The 18,600-nt window shown below is 38.3% G+C and overlaps 1 protein-coding gene across 1 annotated transcript in view; it reads right to left on the minus strand.

The window, feature by feature from the left end:
• Positions 1-18,600, minus strand: part of PER2 (period circadian regulator 2) — a 1,339,110-nt gene that overhangs the window by 204,573 nt on the left and 1,115,937 nt on the right. The window contains exon 22 of the mRNA XM_044070032.1: positions 3,322-3,508. Coding sequence (XP_043925967.1) covers positions 3,322-3,508 — 187 coding nt within the window. The remainder of the gene's footprint in view (positions 1-3,321; positions 3,509-18,600) is intronic.

The raw sequence follows: 18,600 nt of genomic DNA on the forward strand, positions 1-18,600 counted from the left end.
TTGCTGGAGGGATAGAGTCCTGTCCCAGAGACTTCCCATACTCTGGAACAAGCTACACATCTATGTCAAGCAAAGTTCCTCATTAACACTCTTCTTGATGAGTGGATGGGAAATAGGAAATACACCCCGGGGATCACTTCTGTGGCTCTGCATGACAGGGACACAGGAAATTACCTTTCTTGGGTTGGCATAAGCCAGAGAACTTTGTTGGCTAGGCTTACTTAGGCCCTTGGGCCGATAGCCTAGTACCTACCTATGAGCCTATGTTCATGTCCCTCCTGACTATCATTTGGTAAGACACTGAAGGAAGACATTTAGATGCCTTGTCTGACACTATAAAAATAACTGCTGGGTCAGAAGGATTCTTATACAAGTATTTGTGTCTTTCAGGGACTTTATAATACCTAACTGGGTTATTGGGTAAAGCAGGCTGAGCTTCAGTAGGCAAAGAAGCAGACAGAAAAGTATGATCCAACGTCTCCAAGACAGGAGGTACAATAGAGGGTTCTGGAATTTACACATGTACAAATTTTAATACCTCTTCTAAGATTCTGAAAGTTGTTTGCCCTCCCAGTTAAAGTGCCGTATCTTCTTATGGATGGTTTGATCAAAAGAAAGTTCTTGTGATTAATCCGTAGACAAAGTATTTTCATCTTCAAAACCTAAGGTAGAATAAGTTTAAGAATAATCCAGAGGCTCATAATCAAATTTTGAAGAAGAATATTCCTCAGAAGAAGTGTTACTCTTCCTTTCATTAGGAGATGATGCAGATGACCACAAATTAAGATGTTACAAAGACATAAGGGCTTACAAATATCAATTAAAACAACTGTGTCACTCTTGTTGAGGGTGCAGAGGGGCAGGGTTACTGCTGGTAGGTCTCCATTCCCCCCTGTAAACATTTTGGAATTAGATGGAAGGGAGATATGTTTAGCTTTTTGTTTTTTTCTTCTTTGGAGTATTCAGAGAAATAGCATGTGCAGAAAACCCCAAATGTACCTCCATGAGGGTACCCAAGATGTCCTCTAAATAAAATCAAAGGAATACCTTGAGGTCCATCTGATATGACCACCCTTAGCGCTCCCTTTTTGGCTTTGTCAGCCATCTGTGACTGGTTGGTGGAGACCTACTAGATGCATTTGCATTATCAACCGGGGTCTCAATAGCAGGAACAGGTCCAGATGATGGACGGTCTGCAGCCTTATCATTATCCTCAGAGAGAAAGTGGAAGGTTAATGTTTTTTTCTGTGTTTTTTTTTAATCTCTACTGTAGAGCGACATCCAAAAAAGGGGATTCTGAATGCATCCTAGAATGTGTGACAGCCTACAGGCATTTATTTTCTAGATAAATGTTAACATATGACAAATGGCTTCTTAGGGTCTTAGCCACCAATTCTTGACAAATAGAACATTCCCAATATTATGGTCAGATCCATGACAAAAAAGATACTTCATATACATCTCTTTATAAGGGATCTGCTGATTGCAGTTAAAGTTTCCTGTCTTAGATAATGTGATATTTTTTTTAATAGAAGAACTCAAAAAAAGAAGAGTCCTCAGCAGGATACTTAGCTGTTCTCAGTGAAGTAGTTGGATCCTTTCTTCCAACTAACAGACCAAGATTCAAATGAAGTAGTGCTTCATGGATTGGTGGCAAGAAAGATCAAAGTATTTTTACAACTGTACATCCCAAAAGTACCATCACATAGTCTTCATGTATAGATCTAAGGTCAGATATATGACACCAGAGAAAGGATTGCCTAAGCTTTGGTAGACTGGCTGGGCAAACTACATCCTTGGCAGTGTATATCCCATCATTAAGCATTATTGCAACAATGATCTATCTAATGATGAATATAGTGAAGTCCAAGCATTCACAGCTGATAGGATTTGAGATTTTTGTTTTGCTGTTGCTTACTAGTACAGACTCTTGTCACAACATGGAAAAGGATAAAATGAGTACTGGAAATGAACGAATGAATGAATGATTGTTCCAGGTGATAAAAAAGATAGTCCTGGTTTAAATGTATATGCAACTCTTTTAGAAAGATGTTGAAATTTACTGAATTTAACAGTGTGGGAGTGTGAAACAGCAAGACAGAGAAAAAATGAAAGACGGCAACAGAGAGAGAGAAAGCAACACATATGCAGGTATGAACACGCACACAGTCAGAGGGGTTTGTAGAGATGAGTAAATAGAATTTAATTATTTGATGGTGCTGTGAGGAACTGATTGTGGTGTAGGGAGGAATGGGGACCTACCAGCATTAAATGCATTCTGCAGAACTCAGGAATGTAAAATGTAAGCCAATAAAATGCATATGCCATACAGTTTCAAAACGCAAGTGCTGCCTGTATTTTTGAATTGCTGATACAATCCTAGACATAGCTGATGAAAGGATCCACAAGGGAGCTTCACAGCACCAGTCTGTTCTGAAAGGAGAGCAAAAAGCATGTATGGTGGCACTCCATTCCTGGGAGGAATACCTTCGGTAAGCAAGAACCTAAATGAAGTAATTACATACTTGCTTGATGCTTCCCTCATTCTCCAGATTATAATGCTTTTTTTTCATAGCAAGAAATCAGTAAACAAAGTTTTTTTCAGCACACATTCTGTTATGCAAAGTAAACTGTTTTTAAGACTCCCTGTGAGAATCTAACATCAGTGCTATACATATGTGAATACTACTGCATGTGCATCTAATATTGCTTTTAAATACTGTTTGTTTTAATAAAATTTGCTTTTTCATATCCTCCAAATCCCTAATGCTATACTGTTTTAAAGTTTACTTCTCTGTTAATGTACGAAAAGGTCACTTGCTTCCGCTGTTGCAAAAGTATACCAACCAAATAATTAATTAATCCCTGATGTAACATCAATGGAGGTTTTGTTAAAGGTGTTTGAGTTATCTCATAAAAAGTCAACTTAACTTTCAGAAGGACATGCCTGGTAACAGCAAGAATAAAAATAAACAGGGCAAAAGCAATAGTTCTCAAGATGCATGTATGAGAAAGAGAGACGGACAAAATTACCATTGTACAAAAATAGGCAGCTGGTGCACAAAAGTTAACCTGTTACTGTTACGAATACAACACATAACAGCTGAACCTTTTAAAAATACCAGCTCCACAATACTGTTACTACTGTACACTGAAGGGAAAATTTGAAAAGCAGTGTAAACCAGTAAAAATAAAATCTAACATTTCATCTAATGACTCCCTAGAGGTAAGCTTTAAAACATTTCCGCAAGCAAATTACTCCATGAACACTAGGCTACTGTGCAAATCTGCACCAATTTTAAAGATGATTGCTGATGTTACCTATTCCACTCCCAGACATGCCATATCCATTAGAACCCAAGTCAGAAGATCCTGTAATGGCTGATCCTCCACTGCCTGATTCCGCTGACCCAGTGCCTGAATGAAAATCTTCCTGAAGCAGAATGTCAATTACATCACTGGAGGTAGACAGGTCATCACTGTTCTGGTTTTCACCGGGTAATTCAACCTTTGTAAAATAAGTAAATGAAGATAATCTTTTATTACACACACTATACCAAAGATTGTCAAAATCATAGCTAATGGCACGTCAAAAGAAATCTTTAAAAAATGCACGATTACGTACTATTCTCCAAACTAGTCAAATTTTACATTCTTCACCCTATACTATTCAAAGAATCTTGTATAAAAGTGTAAAATACAATTAGAAGAATTCCTTCCATGCCTATCTGTTGTTAAAGTTTACTCCACACTTGATTCATAAATTTGTCTAACACCATTGGAAAAGCTGTACTACTAAACACAGATTTCTGTAACTCCATGTAGAACAAAAATATACAGACTCTCTTGTTCTGAAATAAACAGGAGGAAAACAATTCCTGTGAAAAATAGACTGGTCTGTGTATATTATTTGTTTTTTTCAACATTTAATATGGCCCAAAGAACGGTTTCACAAAATACTTCAAATGCAAGTATCAGCTTTCGTCTTGGGTAACAATAATATAAAGTATATTCTGATAACAGAAAATCTCTGGACATAGCATACTTTAGGTAAATTTACACTGTACCCTTTCTAATATTTTAAACTGTCCTGTTGACACAAAAATTGCTATGATACTTGAATATGAGCCTAATATAAGACTTGTGCACTGTTGTCAAACAGCACCTCTGATAGTTTCATTTTTTTTTAGCATGATCCCCATTTGTTTCATAGCATGTTTACTTAAAGCATTTACATGTTTTCTAAATATGAATTTCTTACTAACAGAGCTTTGAAAACACTGACTTCTACTAAATTTGAAGAGTTAGTGTATATACTTATACATATACATGCATAAAGGTTAACAGTACACTTTCCAAAATACATTACACAACATTTGTTGGTACTACAACTCAAGACCACTGGAATTTACCCACACAGATATTATACTCATAATTATTAATGCTGACCACATCATTTTAGTCAGTAACAATAATACCTCTTTTGTCATCTACATATTCACTGAGCTAACATGATTTGCTGTAGGGAATTGTGGAAAAAATTAAATAGCACAGGGCCATCACTCATCCCTAAGAAACTAACACAAACTGATCGGTAAGATTATGTACACTGGACAACAACTGCCTGGATTGTCCTATGATACAATGATTAATATTAGCTCTATTCATAGCTTTTAAAATTGTCATAGACAGACTCAAATGCCTTTGCCAGGTTCAAACAGATAACACCTATGGACAACATCTTCATCCAAAACTAGAGAGATCATATCATAAATTTCAGTAAGTTTGGTTACAGTGGCTATGCCTTTTACAAAACTATGTTGGAAAATATCTTAAAATATTATCAATATTATCAATTGATAATATGGTATTGAAAGCACTTCCCAAAACTGGAATTAAGACTTATGAGACAATATTTTTCTATCTCATTTCTAATGCCTTCTTTAAATATTGGAGTGACGTGATGTTTTCAATAACAGTGGCACCATTCCACTATATAACAGGTTATTGAATATAGATTTTAGTAATGGTATGATGGTATCTTTAACATACTGAATTATTACATGACATTATATTATAATGGTTAGACTGAGCATTGCCACAGATGTTTGTAAAAGAATAATTAAACTAATTAGCTACTGGTTTAAGGTCACAGATAAATATTTTCTACAGACAGTAAAGAAACCATATGCTGCTGTCTGGTATTCCCCCAAATAAATTTATAACGGTTTATTTATTTATTTTAAATTTGTTTACCGGGGAAGTCCACGGGACACAGGTCCTTTTTCAGTAGAGGCCCGGGGAGAAAAGCTCCAGAAAGTTAACAAAACAAACAGTCAAAAACAGGTAATATCTAGAACATGTTTTAGCATGTCTAGAACTATAATAGTTGAAAAATTCAATTAGACATTGGTCAGACAATATACAAGGTTGAAAATTACAGACATGATAATACAAGATAATACAATTAGAAATTAATACATCATAAAAGACACAGTAGTTAATATTTCATAGTAAAGGACAGTAGAGTTATAAGATCTGGACATATTAATTATCTCTATCTAATAAAAGTATCAACATGAGATTAAGACTAAGCTAGAATCTCTAAAAAGAAAAATACATTTTACTATATCTTAAGAACAATATACAACAGCATTCAAGAGCCTAGGCTAATTAAACTACTTGAGTTGTAAAAAGAAGTCAGGCAAAAGACAGGAGTGGCAATAATGTGGTGGGATGTTTAACCTGGTGTGTTACAGGAGCATAGCCAGTTGTTACTGAGATATGCTATAAGTGAATGTTTAAACAGTGTGAAGGAAGGGGTAGTAGTTATATCGCTAGAAGAGTGTTCCAGAATTTTGGCACATAGTTAGAGAATAGCATGTCCCCTGCTGTATTATTTGTTTTAGTAACTTTGAGGAGAAATATGTTACTGGGAGCGAAGTATTCTATTATTTATGTGAGGGTGAAGTAAGTTTTGTAGTGAAGGGATCTGGTTGATATAGAATTTTATGGGCGAGAGACAGTTGATTGTAATGTAAGAGATGGGGGAGTTCCAACCAGTTGAGGTGTATTAAGGATGAGCAGTGGTGAGTTTTAAATGGGAAGTCTGTGGCAAATCTAGCTATTTTGTTATAGCAGCATTCAAGCTTTGCTAAGTCTGCTTTTCTAAGGTTGGTAAAAATGGGTGAGGCATAGAGGAGGGTAGAGATAAGGTGAGTGCGGGATATGGTTGCTTTTGTTTGTTTGGAGAGGAATTGTTTATTTCTATACAGGGTACCTAGTTTTTTATGTACTTTCTTAATGGTCTGAGAGATATGGATATAAAATCTTAGATGGTTATCAATCTCTATGCCAAGGAGTTTGGTGTGTTCAGTGAGAGAGACAGAAGCACTGTTACTGGAAGTAATGTTAAAGGGAGTAGCTAATGAAGTGAGCCTAATTAGTTTCAAGAGCAGCAGCTTGGTTTTAGCAGGGTTAAGTATGAGTTGGATATTGGAGAGCCATGCTTCTATAGAGAGGAAAGATTGTTGTGTTAATGTGTGGAGTTGCCATAGTGAAGAAGCTGCACAAATTAATGTAGAATCATCTGCATATTGTATGACAGATGCATCGGGAGTAGAGGTATAGAAGTTTTTGGTATAAAGGGTGAAAAGAAGTGGGCCTAATATGGAACCCTGTGGTACACCAAGAGTGACTGGAAGAAGGGGTGAGTTCCTGCTGCCACAGTACTGCTTGTTGGCGGCCATCTAGACAACTTTGGAACCAGGATATGGAAGATTTAGCTAGTCCCAGTTCAGATAGCTCTTTGATAAGTATATCATGTCTGACCATATCAAAGGTCTTTGAGAGGTCAAGAAAGGTAGCAGATACAAATTTACCATTGTTCCTACGTGTGTTGTGAAAGCCTGAAGGGCAGTGGTGATACTGTGAAAGGGACGAAAGCCATGCTGAGTGTTTGACAGGAGTACATGTGAATGCAGGTAGTCTATCATTTGAGAATGTATGCACTTTTCTAGGATTTTTGCTAAAGGGGATAGAATAGCGATTGGTCAGTAGTTTGTAAGTTCTGTGGAGTTACCTCCTTTATAAAGTGGGATTATACGAGATCTTTTCCAGATTTCGGGAACCATGGATTCTGAGAGGAACCTATTGATGAGAATGGTTATAGGGTAGGCAACTGGATCTGCAGACATTTTTTGAAATGCTGATGATAATTTGTCTGAGGCCAGAGTAGTGGGTTTGAGTTTTTTGAGGTGTTATTTTACTCTAGCTATAGAGACACGCTGGAATTTGAATGGGCTACTGTTTGGGTGAGTTGTGCAGGGTTCAAAGTAGGGGGGTTGCTTTGATTTTTCTGTTGGTTGTCTAGGGTTAAAACTGTTTCAGTAAAGAATTTGTTAAATTGAGTAGCAGTGTTTTCAGTGTTGCTTACTAGGGTGGGGGAGGCAGTACTACTTTTGCCTGGAAATAGTAATTTGTTGATGGCTGCCCAGAACTTTTGAGGGTGATATTGATGCTTAATTTGAAGACTGGAGAAGTAATTAACCTTATTGAGCTTTACTAGCTTTTTGGCCTTATTCCTAATCTCTTGATATTGCTGTTTTGCAGCTTGTGATTTGACTATATGCCAATGGTCCCATGCTTTGTCTCTGGCTTTGAGGAGGGACTGTCTTTGGTGAGCCACGGAGTGGGATTAGCTCTAAATCTTAAGGTTCTGGGAGGGGCATGTAGGTTTAATATGCTTAAAAAGGTGGTATTAAAATAAGTAACTGCTTCATTTAAATTAAGGTATTTCAGAGGTGCCCAATTACAGTGCTTTAGGTGCAGTATGAGTATGAAATTGCTGGGGTTAAAGTTCTTTTTGTTTCTTATGGTTTGATAGACAGTGCCTTTGGTATGTTTTGTACGTTGCCTGAGTAGGAAGGTTGGCAGATGGTCACTTAGTCCATCTGGGAGGCAGCCTGTAAGTGAGGGGTGGACTGGTCTATTAATTAGTATCCAGTCTAGGATTGATTCCCTGTTAGTTACCTTGTCAATTCTTGTAGGTGTTTGAATGGTTTGGGTAAAACCATGGAGATCAATGTGGTTTGTTGGGGTGGGAGAGTTACAGGTTAACCAATCAATATTAAAAATCACCCAAGATGATGGTTTGATTTTGGAGTGATGTAGAAGACCAATGGAACAGGTTTTCTAGAGTGGGTATGTTGTTACCAGGCAGTATGTAGCATCCAATTATGTTTATTAGTTTGTATTATTCATTTTGTCTTTGGCCAGCTTAGTTTCATAATTAAAAATACTTGCGAAATAAGTAATTTCATAAGTTTGCTGATTTTAAGATAACCTCTGTTAAACCTGCAGGAGCATTTTTTTTTACAGATGTTGATCAATCGTTTCTTCTTCGTGTATTTCTTTTTAACACTGCTGTTCCACCATAAAGGAAATGTATGTGAACACTTCTTAACAGTTACTAAGAGAAGTAGTCTCCACACTGTTTTTGAGAATTATTTTCTAGAACTGAATATCCAAAATATTTCTACTCGTTTGTATACTCTGCTGACCAGTTTATACCAAATAAAAGTGACTGAAAATCAGAATAATTAATCATATTACTGTAATAATTTTGTAATGTGTTTAGTTATTAAGACTTGTATTTCAAATGAAATATAGTTATGGCCTGAAGTTCCAAGTGGAAGTCTAATTGAAACATTTATTTATGTTACATGGTACTGCTGTTACTATTATAGCTAATAAATGCTTGTTCATAGTATTTTTCAATACTTGCGGTTGGTTGGTGTTCACGAAATCCCAATATACTAAGGAAGTATTTAGAATACACTAAGGAGATTCCATTTAATATATCAGCAGTTAAAACCTCCTAGCAGCAAAATATTACCTTTTCTGATGTAGCTCTCTAACTTGTATAAATAATTAAAATGTATATTAGGGATAATATCTGAACTACAGTACCTAAGGATCACTCTAAGAAGACAATGCAATAGCCTCATGAATCTCAGTTTTTACACATGCAATTAGGTTATCACTAGCAAACAATGTTGACTTAAGAATCTTCATGTATTAAAAATAGAACATCTCCATGAGAGCATTTTGGCAAACATTCACGCTATGTATATCCAGGGAAGCATAAATTTCCCGAGTTCCAAAATTTGGGTACTGGAGAGTTTCACAGATTACCTGAATACAGATTTTTTTTAATTCATAACATTTATCTGTTAGACTTTGTGAGTTACAGTAAAATCATTTCACAGCACTATTAGATCTTCCTTAGGAGCTGACAAATCTGGCATGAGATTTCTTTTACCTAAAAATGCTTTACTAGTGAAACAATTTTACTACAAACAAAGGCAGCTTCATATTTACTCAGCTGTAACTTCTCATTAGCAAAAAGTCAAGGATCAAAATACATTAATCCCAAAAGGTGATTAACCTAATAATGTAGACTAAACATAGCGGCCTTATCCAGGTGTTACATTTATGAGTTTTGGAAAAGACAATCATTCCATTTTTGAGGGCAATTTCACACAACAATCTCAAATGACACTTTTCTGTCTATTACATTAATTACAGAATTGCAGTCTTCATATGATTCAGATGTGTGTAATATAGCCCATTAAGTTAGTACCCACATGAATAAATGTTTTGTTGTATCCATGTTTTACATTTAGTAACCTGAGAAGACATGTATTAATATCCATCAGCTTTAGACCAGACAAAGAACAGACAGTAATTGCATTTTTATCCAGATTACTAATGCTTCTTGCATTTGGTCTAAGTACTGAATTTGTCATAATTAAAATCTTGGGTTTTGAGTTACTTTAGTTGCATTACTATTAGCGACATATTCAATGCCGTCAACAAGAGCAGAATAGGTTTCTTTATGATGACCTCAGGATATGAAGTATGTGTGTTGGGGGAGTATGCACAATAGGCTCAGAATCAAGTACCATAAAGTCATCCTTATTGTCAATAATGTTATTCTTTTTCCTACCATCAGTAATATTAACTGAATTGATATTGCTGTTATTCATTTCAGCACATTTTTTTATTCTGATACTGATACCGATAACAATTCATTCCCAGATTCAACATTACAATATTATTATCTTAATCTTTTTTTATTATCAATGTCAGTAACCAAGTCAGCATGGAACATACCCACAAATATAAAACTGATCAACACTAATATGCAACTGAAAATTCACCTTAAACAATACTTTCACAACTCCTGGCCCTGCCCCTGCTTTTCATTAAACTAATCTAATTTATTTCATCATTCCATTCCAGCTATAACTCTAGCTTACTTCTAGCTCTTTCCATTTGGTCTAAGTACTGAATTTGTCATAATTAACAACACTAATATGCAACTGAAAATTCACCTTAAACAATACTTTCACAACTCCTGGCCCTGCCCCTGCTTTTCATTAAACTAATCTAATTTATTTCATCATTCCATTCCATCTATAACTCTAGCTTACTTCTATCTCTTTCCATTCAATTTTCTTAACTACTTTCAACTTAACAGTTTACTCTACAACACAAAAATTTATACCCAGCACATTATTACCCCCTTTGGGACTACTATCTTTTCACATACACTTTCCACACACAATTAGTAGCTTACTATTGCATACAGTTTTTTCACATTTGTATAATCACATTTCAATACAACACTCACTTCAGATTTTCTTACAGTTAGCTTATACATGTATAAATGTGTTTAAATATAGCAAACTGATTTGTGCTTCTAAAAACAAAGTGAATAGTCTTATAAAATGTGTTTAAATATAGCAACATTTCAATACAACACTCACTCCCGATTTTCTTACAGTTAGCTTATACAAGTATAAATGTGTTTAAATATAGTAAACTGATTTGTGCTTCTAAAAACAAAGTGAATAGTCTTATAAATGTGTTTAAATATAGCAAACTGTTATGTACTTCTGTAAACTAAGTCAATAGTCTTATAAATGTGAAAAGGTCAGATTCATTAGTATCATACTTAGATGGTATAGAATATTTATGGTTAACTTCATTTCCATTGTGGTCTAATTTATTCCTAAATGTTATATTAGTTGTATCAATTTGTAGTATATTTTCATTTTTATCCTCATTCAATGTAGTACCTTTCCAGTTAATTAACAGTTCTGATACTGTGATAAAAGATGATCCATTAACAGAAGCACAGTTAAACTGAAGTCTCCTTTTTTTCATGTTTACAATGTTATTAAGGTCCTACAGCCTATAACAATTAAAACATAATTTAATGTTTTGTAATGGAGAACTTTTCATAAATAAAACACAAGATGGACATTCTGTTAAATAATTTAACAATTTTAACAGATCATCTACAACATACATATTTAATGAGCCCATTACGTATTATCAAATTACTGAACTACTGCAAGTAGCTACAATAAGTTGTTGCAGAGGTAATATACTAAAGAGAAATGTATATAAAACAGAAAATTGTAAAATTATCACAAATCCCTAGAAAGAAATACAATACTTAGTAGGCAAGAAAGTCCAGTTTTGTAAGATGCACTTAACTGTAGATGTCTGAATTCCTCACTGCCGGAGTAACCTTTTGCCTATACTGGTTGCATCCTGCCAACTGGCCATCTTCATTAAGCTCTGACTCACTTCCATACCTTCACTCTGACTGATGACTGATCAGCGCAAAGGGGGAGATTAGTAGTCAGACTAGAGAAAACCTCAGGACTTTCTTGCCCATTAGTTTACTCATCCTAAACCTCTAAAGGTATAACAGTAATAACAGTAATCCAAAACGTTATAATCCAACAAGTAAATATATACAAAAGAAGATGAATGGTGGGTTGATGTGGCTACTGCAGCAGTGAGGAATTTGAACATCGACTGTTACACAATGGTACTCTGTTCATCATTTTCACAGCTGCAGTAGCCTTTTGACTATATGGGTTGATTATAAATGCGTATCCAACATGATTGGAGGAAGGATAAGAATCCCGGTGTCCCTGGAGAATGGTCCTAGCAAAGTCAGTCCTATACTTGGAAAAGGAATAAAAGTTGCTGCCTCTATAATGCCTCCAAAGGTCATCCCTTTCCAACATGTCACTGTACATACCAAGCCTCCAGTAGAATTTGCCATGACACTGCCTGGATGGTCATCCCTTTCCAACATGTCACTGTACATACCAAGCCTCCAGTAGAATTTGCCATGACACTGCCTGGAACTCATTTACCATGAAAGGTTTAATGAAAGGCAATAGCCGAGGACAACCACCTGTAAACAGTCTGTTTTGACAGAGGCTGTCTCCTTCTTTGTCCCATCATAAAAAATAAACAGCTGATCAGCTTTTCTAAAGGACTTGCTTCTGTCAAGACAGTACCTGAGCTGTCCATGCATGTCCAGAATATGTAGAATCCTTTTTCATGGTTCTAAAGATCTGGATAAAACACAGGGAAACTGATGGCTTGATTTAAAGTAAACTCAAACAGCTTTTGGCATAAATAAGGGATTTGTTCTTAATGAGACCCTGTCCTCCATGGAAGAAGAGATGGGATTCACCAGCCATGAGAGCCTGCAACTCGCAAACTCTTCTTGAAGCATCAGGGCAGTAAGGAGTATAGCCTTCCATGTAATGAACCTTAAAGCCACGTGACAAGCTGGTTCAAAGGGAGAAATAGTTAATTTTTCCAGCACAAAGCTAAGATCTCAGGAAGAAGCCACCTTTTTTCTAAGAGGCCTAAGATGTAAAACTCCTTTCATAAACTGTTTACCAAAAACAGAGAAAAGGGGAGGATCCATGGGCAGACATGCTGAAATGGCCGAAGATGCATCTTGATAAAGGAGTAAGACAAGCCAGAGGAAAGTAACTGTCACAAAGACATTAAAACCAGTGGTACATAATCTTTGATGAGAAGCTGGTTATTGGCCATGCCCCAACTAGAAAATATTTTCCACTTATCAATATATGACTTCCTCGCAACAGATTTAATTGCCTCCTTTAGTACCTGCTGTATGTCCTTGTGAAAAAGGTGCGTAAAGGGAATCAAAATTGAATCATCCAGGCAGTTAGATGAAGTTGTTTGAGACTGGGGTGCATTAAACTCCTCCTGTCTTGTGTGACTAGGTCCAGCCTGTATGAAGCTTGTAGTGACTGCCATTAGCCAACTCCATAACAAGAGAGAACATGTTGCTTGAGCCAAAAGAAGGTCACCACAATGATATGCAGAGTCCTTTTCAATCTTCAGCATTACACTGGACACCAGCGGAAAGGGTTGTTGTTGTTCTTCTTTCGGCTTTTCCCGGTTAGGGGTCGCCACAGCGGAACACTGGTCCGCTAATGATTGGCAGTAGATTTTTACAGTGCCGAGGTGCCAGCTCGACGCCCAACCTTCAACGAAGGCACGCCCATTCACGCATGTCTTTCAAATGCCACTCGACTGCGGGGAGGACATGCAGACTCCACACAGAAGGTGCTCCATGCCGAGAATCGAACAGGAGAACCTCTTGCTGTGAGGCGACAACGCTACCGCTGCACCACCGCGGCTTGGTAAAAATGCATAAATGACCATTTTGGAATGAATATTCATCCTTTTACCAGGTTGGTTTGCCAGGAGCGCTGGAGTAGAATGTGTTTAGTTGTCTGTTTTGAAAGGGAACAAAACCAGATCTATTTGAGGTGTTCTCCACAACTGCATGAACTCCTGGAAGACTACCAATTCAGTTTCGAACTGTGAAGATCTATCCTAGTCCTGTTTAGCTTGTCTGCTACTATATTTTGATGACAGAACTTAAGACACTTGGAATGTTAAGGAATGCTGCACAGCTGCCTCCCACTCCCAAGCCATCACAGCTACCGTGCACAGAAGGTATGACCTAGTGCTCCCCTGCTTATTTATGTACCACATAATGGTGGTGCTGCCAGTAATCACCTGAAGATGTCTAGAGGACCATAGATGATGAGATTTCATGGGCATGGATTACAGTCAACATCCTCTGACATCTATGTGCTCTGGTCTGCCCAAGGCATTCAACAAGCTTTGCATCTTTACCCCCATAAAAACTGCTCCCCAAGAAAAATCTGAGGCATCTGCAGTTACAGTTTGACTTGCGATCTGAGGAGAAAAGGGGAGACCTGAATTTAGAGCCATTTGTTGTCTCCACAAGTGCAGGTCATTCTGACAAAGCCTAAAACTGAAAATGAAATTCCAGAGGATGAAGATACTCAGTCCATGTGTTCTTTACTAACCACTGAATTTTCCACATGTGGAGAGGGGAGAGAAATGGAGTAAAAAGAAGTTGTGTACTTACCATAACTATCCATTTGTGTTGTCTACCTTCATTAATCCTTAACAGATGGGTTTGGTTCCGATATCGGGACCGACTTGACCGTTACTACAGCTCGCTCCAACCAAAAACTCTCAAGCTTCACCTCTACCAACAATCCCTCTCTGTCAATTACTTCAGATCAAGTTTGCAGAAAGTATATATAAACAAACAAAGAGATATATAATTACATATATATATATATATATATATATATATATACACACACACACACACACACACACACATACAAAAAGGAAGCCAGATGGAAGTCATATCCACTGTGGTTAAATAAACATAACACTTCAAGGATACATGATCCACTCCACCAAAAAAAAAATCTTTGATGACAGGTGATGGTGGGAGGGAAGTCACGGATAAATGAAGATAGAAAACACAGATGGAATGTTATGGAAAGTACATAACTACTTTATCTGATGTTGCTACTCTTCATTCTATCCTTGGCAGATGGGACAGAATCCCCAGCTACCTAAAATCTTGGGTGGGTTCACAGAAGGATATTCCTACGCACCATTGAGCCAAAGGATTATCTTCCCCTAGAGACCCAAGTCCAATTTGTAATGAGTAAAAGATATGTGAGAAGCTCAAGCAGCTGCTGCACATACATCATCCATTGAAGCTCTGAATTGGAAAACTGCTGAAGTGGCTATAGATCTTGTAGAATGTGCTTTCACCGGCCTAGGCAAAGTTAATTTATTCTTATCATAAATAAATGAAATACAATCATTGAACCATCTACCCAGAATTACCTTGCTGACCGCCTTACCCAACTTTGTACTGGAAAAGGAAACAAATAGTTGACTTGATTTTCTAAAGTCTTTTGCTCTGTGAAGATAGAAACATAATTGTCTATGAACATCAAGTAAATGTAAGGCATATTCCTCTTTGTTGAAATAATTTGGGAAGGAAAACAGTAAATTAATGGTTTGATTGATGTTTGTCTCTGATACTACCTTGGGTAGAAAGGAGGGGTTTATTCGTAAAGAGACTCTAGCCTTGTGGAAAATCAGATAAGGGGGTTCAGACGACAATGCCTGGATCTCTGAAACCCTTCTGGCAGAAGTACACAGTGTCTTTCAAGATAAAAACTTCAGGTCACACTCTGCAGATGACTCAAAGGAAGAATGCATCATGGCCTGTAATATTAAGTTCAGTTCCCAAGGTGGACTGGGATCTTTAAAAGGGGGGTTTAGCAAAAGTGTGCCTCTTAGGAACGATTTACAAAGTCTATGAAAGGCTAAAGAATGTTCTTCTATATAATAATGAAAATTAGAAATTGCACCGAACTGTAATCTGATGGTGGAATGGGAAGCTCCAGCATTGAAAAGAGAGGCTAAAAATTCTAAGATATGCTCTACAGCAGCAGAAAAAAGGGGTTTATTTGCTTTTCGTGGGCCCAAATGGTGAATCTCTTCCATTTACTGGAGCACAGTTTTTGAGTGGAAGGTTTATGAGCAGATAACAGAATGTTGTGTACCAAAGAAGAAATACTAGGACACCTGACAACTAATAGGATTGGAGGAACCACTCGGTCAGCTTGAGGTTCTGAATGTTTGGGTGAATAAGACCATCTGGATGTGACAGAAGTTCTGGAACTGGGTCCAGAATCCAAAGTTGTTGAATCAGATAAGGCCAAAGGAAGGGGAACCAAATCTGTCAAGGCCAAAAGGGCAATGAGGATTACCATGCTCTTCAACTTGAGTGCTTTCTGTAAACATTTTGGAATTAGATGGAAAGGCATACAGGAGACCAGGGGGAAACTGTGGAGGAGAGCATCTCTGGGTGATTTTCCCAGAAGGGGAATCAGGGTGAAGTAATTGCTGCACTTGCTGTTTGGGGAGAAGCAAACAGGTTGCAGCACGGTTGATCCCAATGATGGAAGATCATTTTCACCACTTCTGGACTGAGAAACCACTCATGAGGCTGAAGGATGCATCTGCTCAGCTTGTCTGCAACCACAGTGGAACTCCCTGGAATGTACATTGCTATTAGAAAGCGGTTGGCAGAGATCACCCACTTTCACACTCTGAGGGTTTCTCGACAAAGGGGGGTAAAGACTTGGTTCCTCTCGGTTTGTTGATGTACCAAACCACTGACATGTTGTCTGTTTGAACTGCAACAGTCCCCCAAGGAAGAGTTGTCTGAAAGGTCTGTAATGCAAGAAGCACCACTCTTAACTCCAGGACACTGATGTGTAAGTTGGTCTCTAACTGGGACCATGTGCCTTGGACTGTCTTGCCCAGACAATGCCCCCCCCCCCCAATCTGGGAGGCATCCGTGTTCACTATGACTGTGGGCTCTGTAAGAACAAAGGGACGACTGTTGATAACTTGTTCAGAGTGCATCCACCAAAGAAGATCCATCTTGCAACAATTGGTGATCAGGATTTAATCTGACAAGGGTTGGTGAAGTATAGACCACTGGGAGGCTAGCAGCCATTGCAGAATTCTCATATGAAACCTGGCCAAAGGTACTAGAGTTATTGATGTTGCCATCAACCCTAGAGCCTGCAGAACTAGTCAGGCAGGAACCCTCTTTCTGCAGAGTATCTTTTGAACCTGTGCCGCTATTCTCTGAAGTCTTTCTGGAGGAAGGTAAGCTATAGTGGGTGAGTATTTATTACAGCCCCTATGAATTCCAAACTTTGCATTGGCATTAACTGTGATTTTTTGATATTTATCATAATCCCCAGTTGGGCACAGATATTGAGAGTGTAATCTCTGGCTACTATTAACTGAAACCTGGTCAAAGCAGTTATTAGCCAAGTACAGAAACACCTAGAATCCTTGCTGTCTCAAGTGAGCTGCTACTACTGGAATGCATTTGTTGAACACTCTGGTAGCTGTGGTGAGAACAAAAGGCAGTACTCTGAATTGATAATGACTGGCTCCCAGTCAGAAGCGGAGGAACTTCCTGGAGAATTTGTCCATTTTTGTGTGGTGATACACATCCTGGAGATCTATCAAGCACATTCATTCATCTTTCTTCAGAAAGGGAAGAACTAACAGTACCGTGCCCGTCCATAACTTTGTTTGCCAAACTGATTTGTTCAGCACACTGAGATCCAAAATCGGTCTCCAGTTCCCTGTCATTTTTGGCACTAAAAAGAATTTTGAGTAGGTTCCAGAGCCTTTCTGGTCTGGCAGGACTTCTTGGATGACTCTTGTCCAGCAGTTTTTAAATTTCTTGCACTGCTGAATCTCTCTGATTGGGTGGAACATCGGGGATTTTTTTGTGTACAGGGGAGGATGAAAAAGGGAATGATATAGCCTCTGGATACAATCCACTGCACCCAGGAATCTGTTATGTTTAGCCAAGGGTTTAGGTGCAAGGACAAGCGTCCCCAGACTGCCTCCAGAGGAACATAATCGGGCCTCCCTTCAGGAGTGCTGAAAGGGCTTTCCTGGAAAGAAATCCCTGAAGTCCTGGTTTTGTCGACCACCTCTGCTGCGAGGGTGGAATCTTCCATTTTGGTTCCCCCTCTGCCCCTGGGGGAACTCCCTCCACATGCGTCTTGGAAAGGTCCTTGGGATTTTTTGAACCACATTTTTCCAGCATTCCTCTGCTTCCTAGAAAAAGACTTTCGGGGGGTGGAGAAAATTACACACACAGCAGAAAGGGTCTTACCATCCTTCTCACACCTGAATAAGGTCTTTCACTTTAGGGCCAAACAAGGATGTTCCGTCAAAAGCAGCACTGACGAAAGAAGACTTGAATGGTTTTGCAATGTCACATAGGCACATCCAGGCGTGTCTCCTTATGGCTACTCCTGTACCCACTGCTCTGGAAATCCCTTCGGCTGTATGAGCGATCAGCCTCATGGACGAATTAGACACAGACTTCAGGGTGGCTAGCTGGGAAGCCACTTTCTCTTGAACTCCCTCAGCTACAGTTCCTTCCAGGGTGTCTGAAATTCCTTAATCAGATGCCGTTGGAGTCTGGTGGAATGTGCCAAGAATTTCAAGAACCTTATAGTGAAGGTTGATGAAGTGTAGACCTGCTTCCCAAATCTGTCCATAGCCCGAAACTCCCTGTGGGGGTGGATGGATAGAGAAACTTCTCAGCAAGTTCCTTTTTAATGACGACCGCTACAACCATAGCATCCACAGTTAACCCCTTGGCCCAGAACTGCTTATCCTTGGGGTCAGATAGTATTTTATCAGGTCTTTTAGGGATGGGCTTGATGGTGTCTGGAGCCTTCCAACGCCCACTATAAAATCAACAGAATGAGTTCATCAGCAGGTGGG

This window comes from Protopterus annectens, chromosome 4.part1 (genome assembly GCF_019279795.1).
Source record: "Protopterus annectens isolate FY-2018-M chromosome 4.part1, PAN1.0, whole genome shotgun sequence".
NCBI classification, from domain to species: domain Eukaryota; kingdom Metazoa; phylum Chordata; order Ceratodontiformes; family Protopteridae; genus Protopterus; species Protopterus annectens.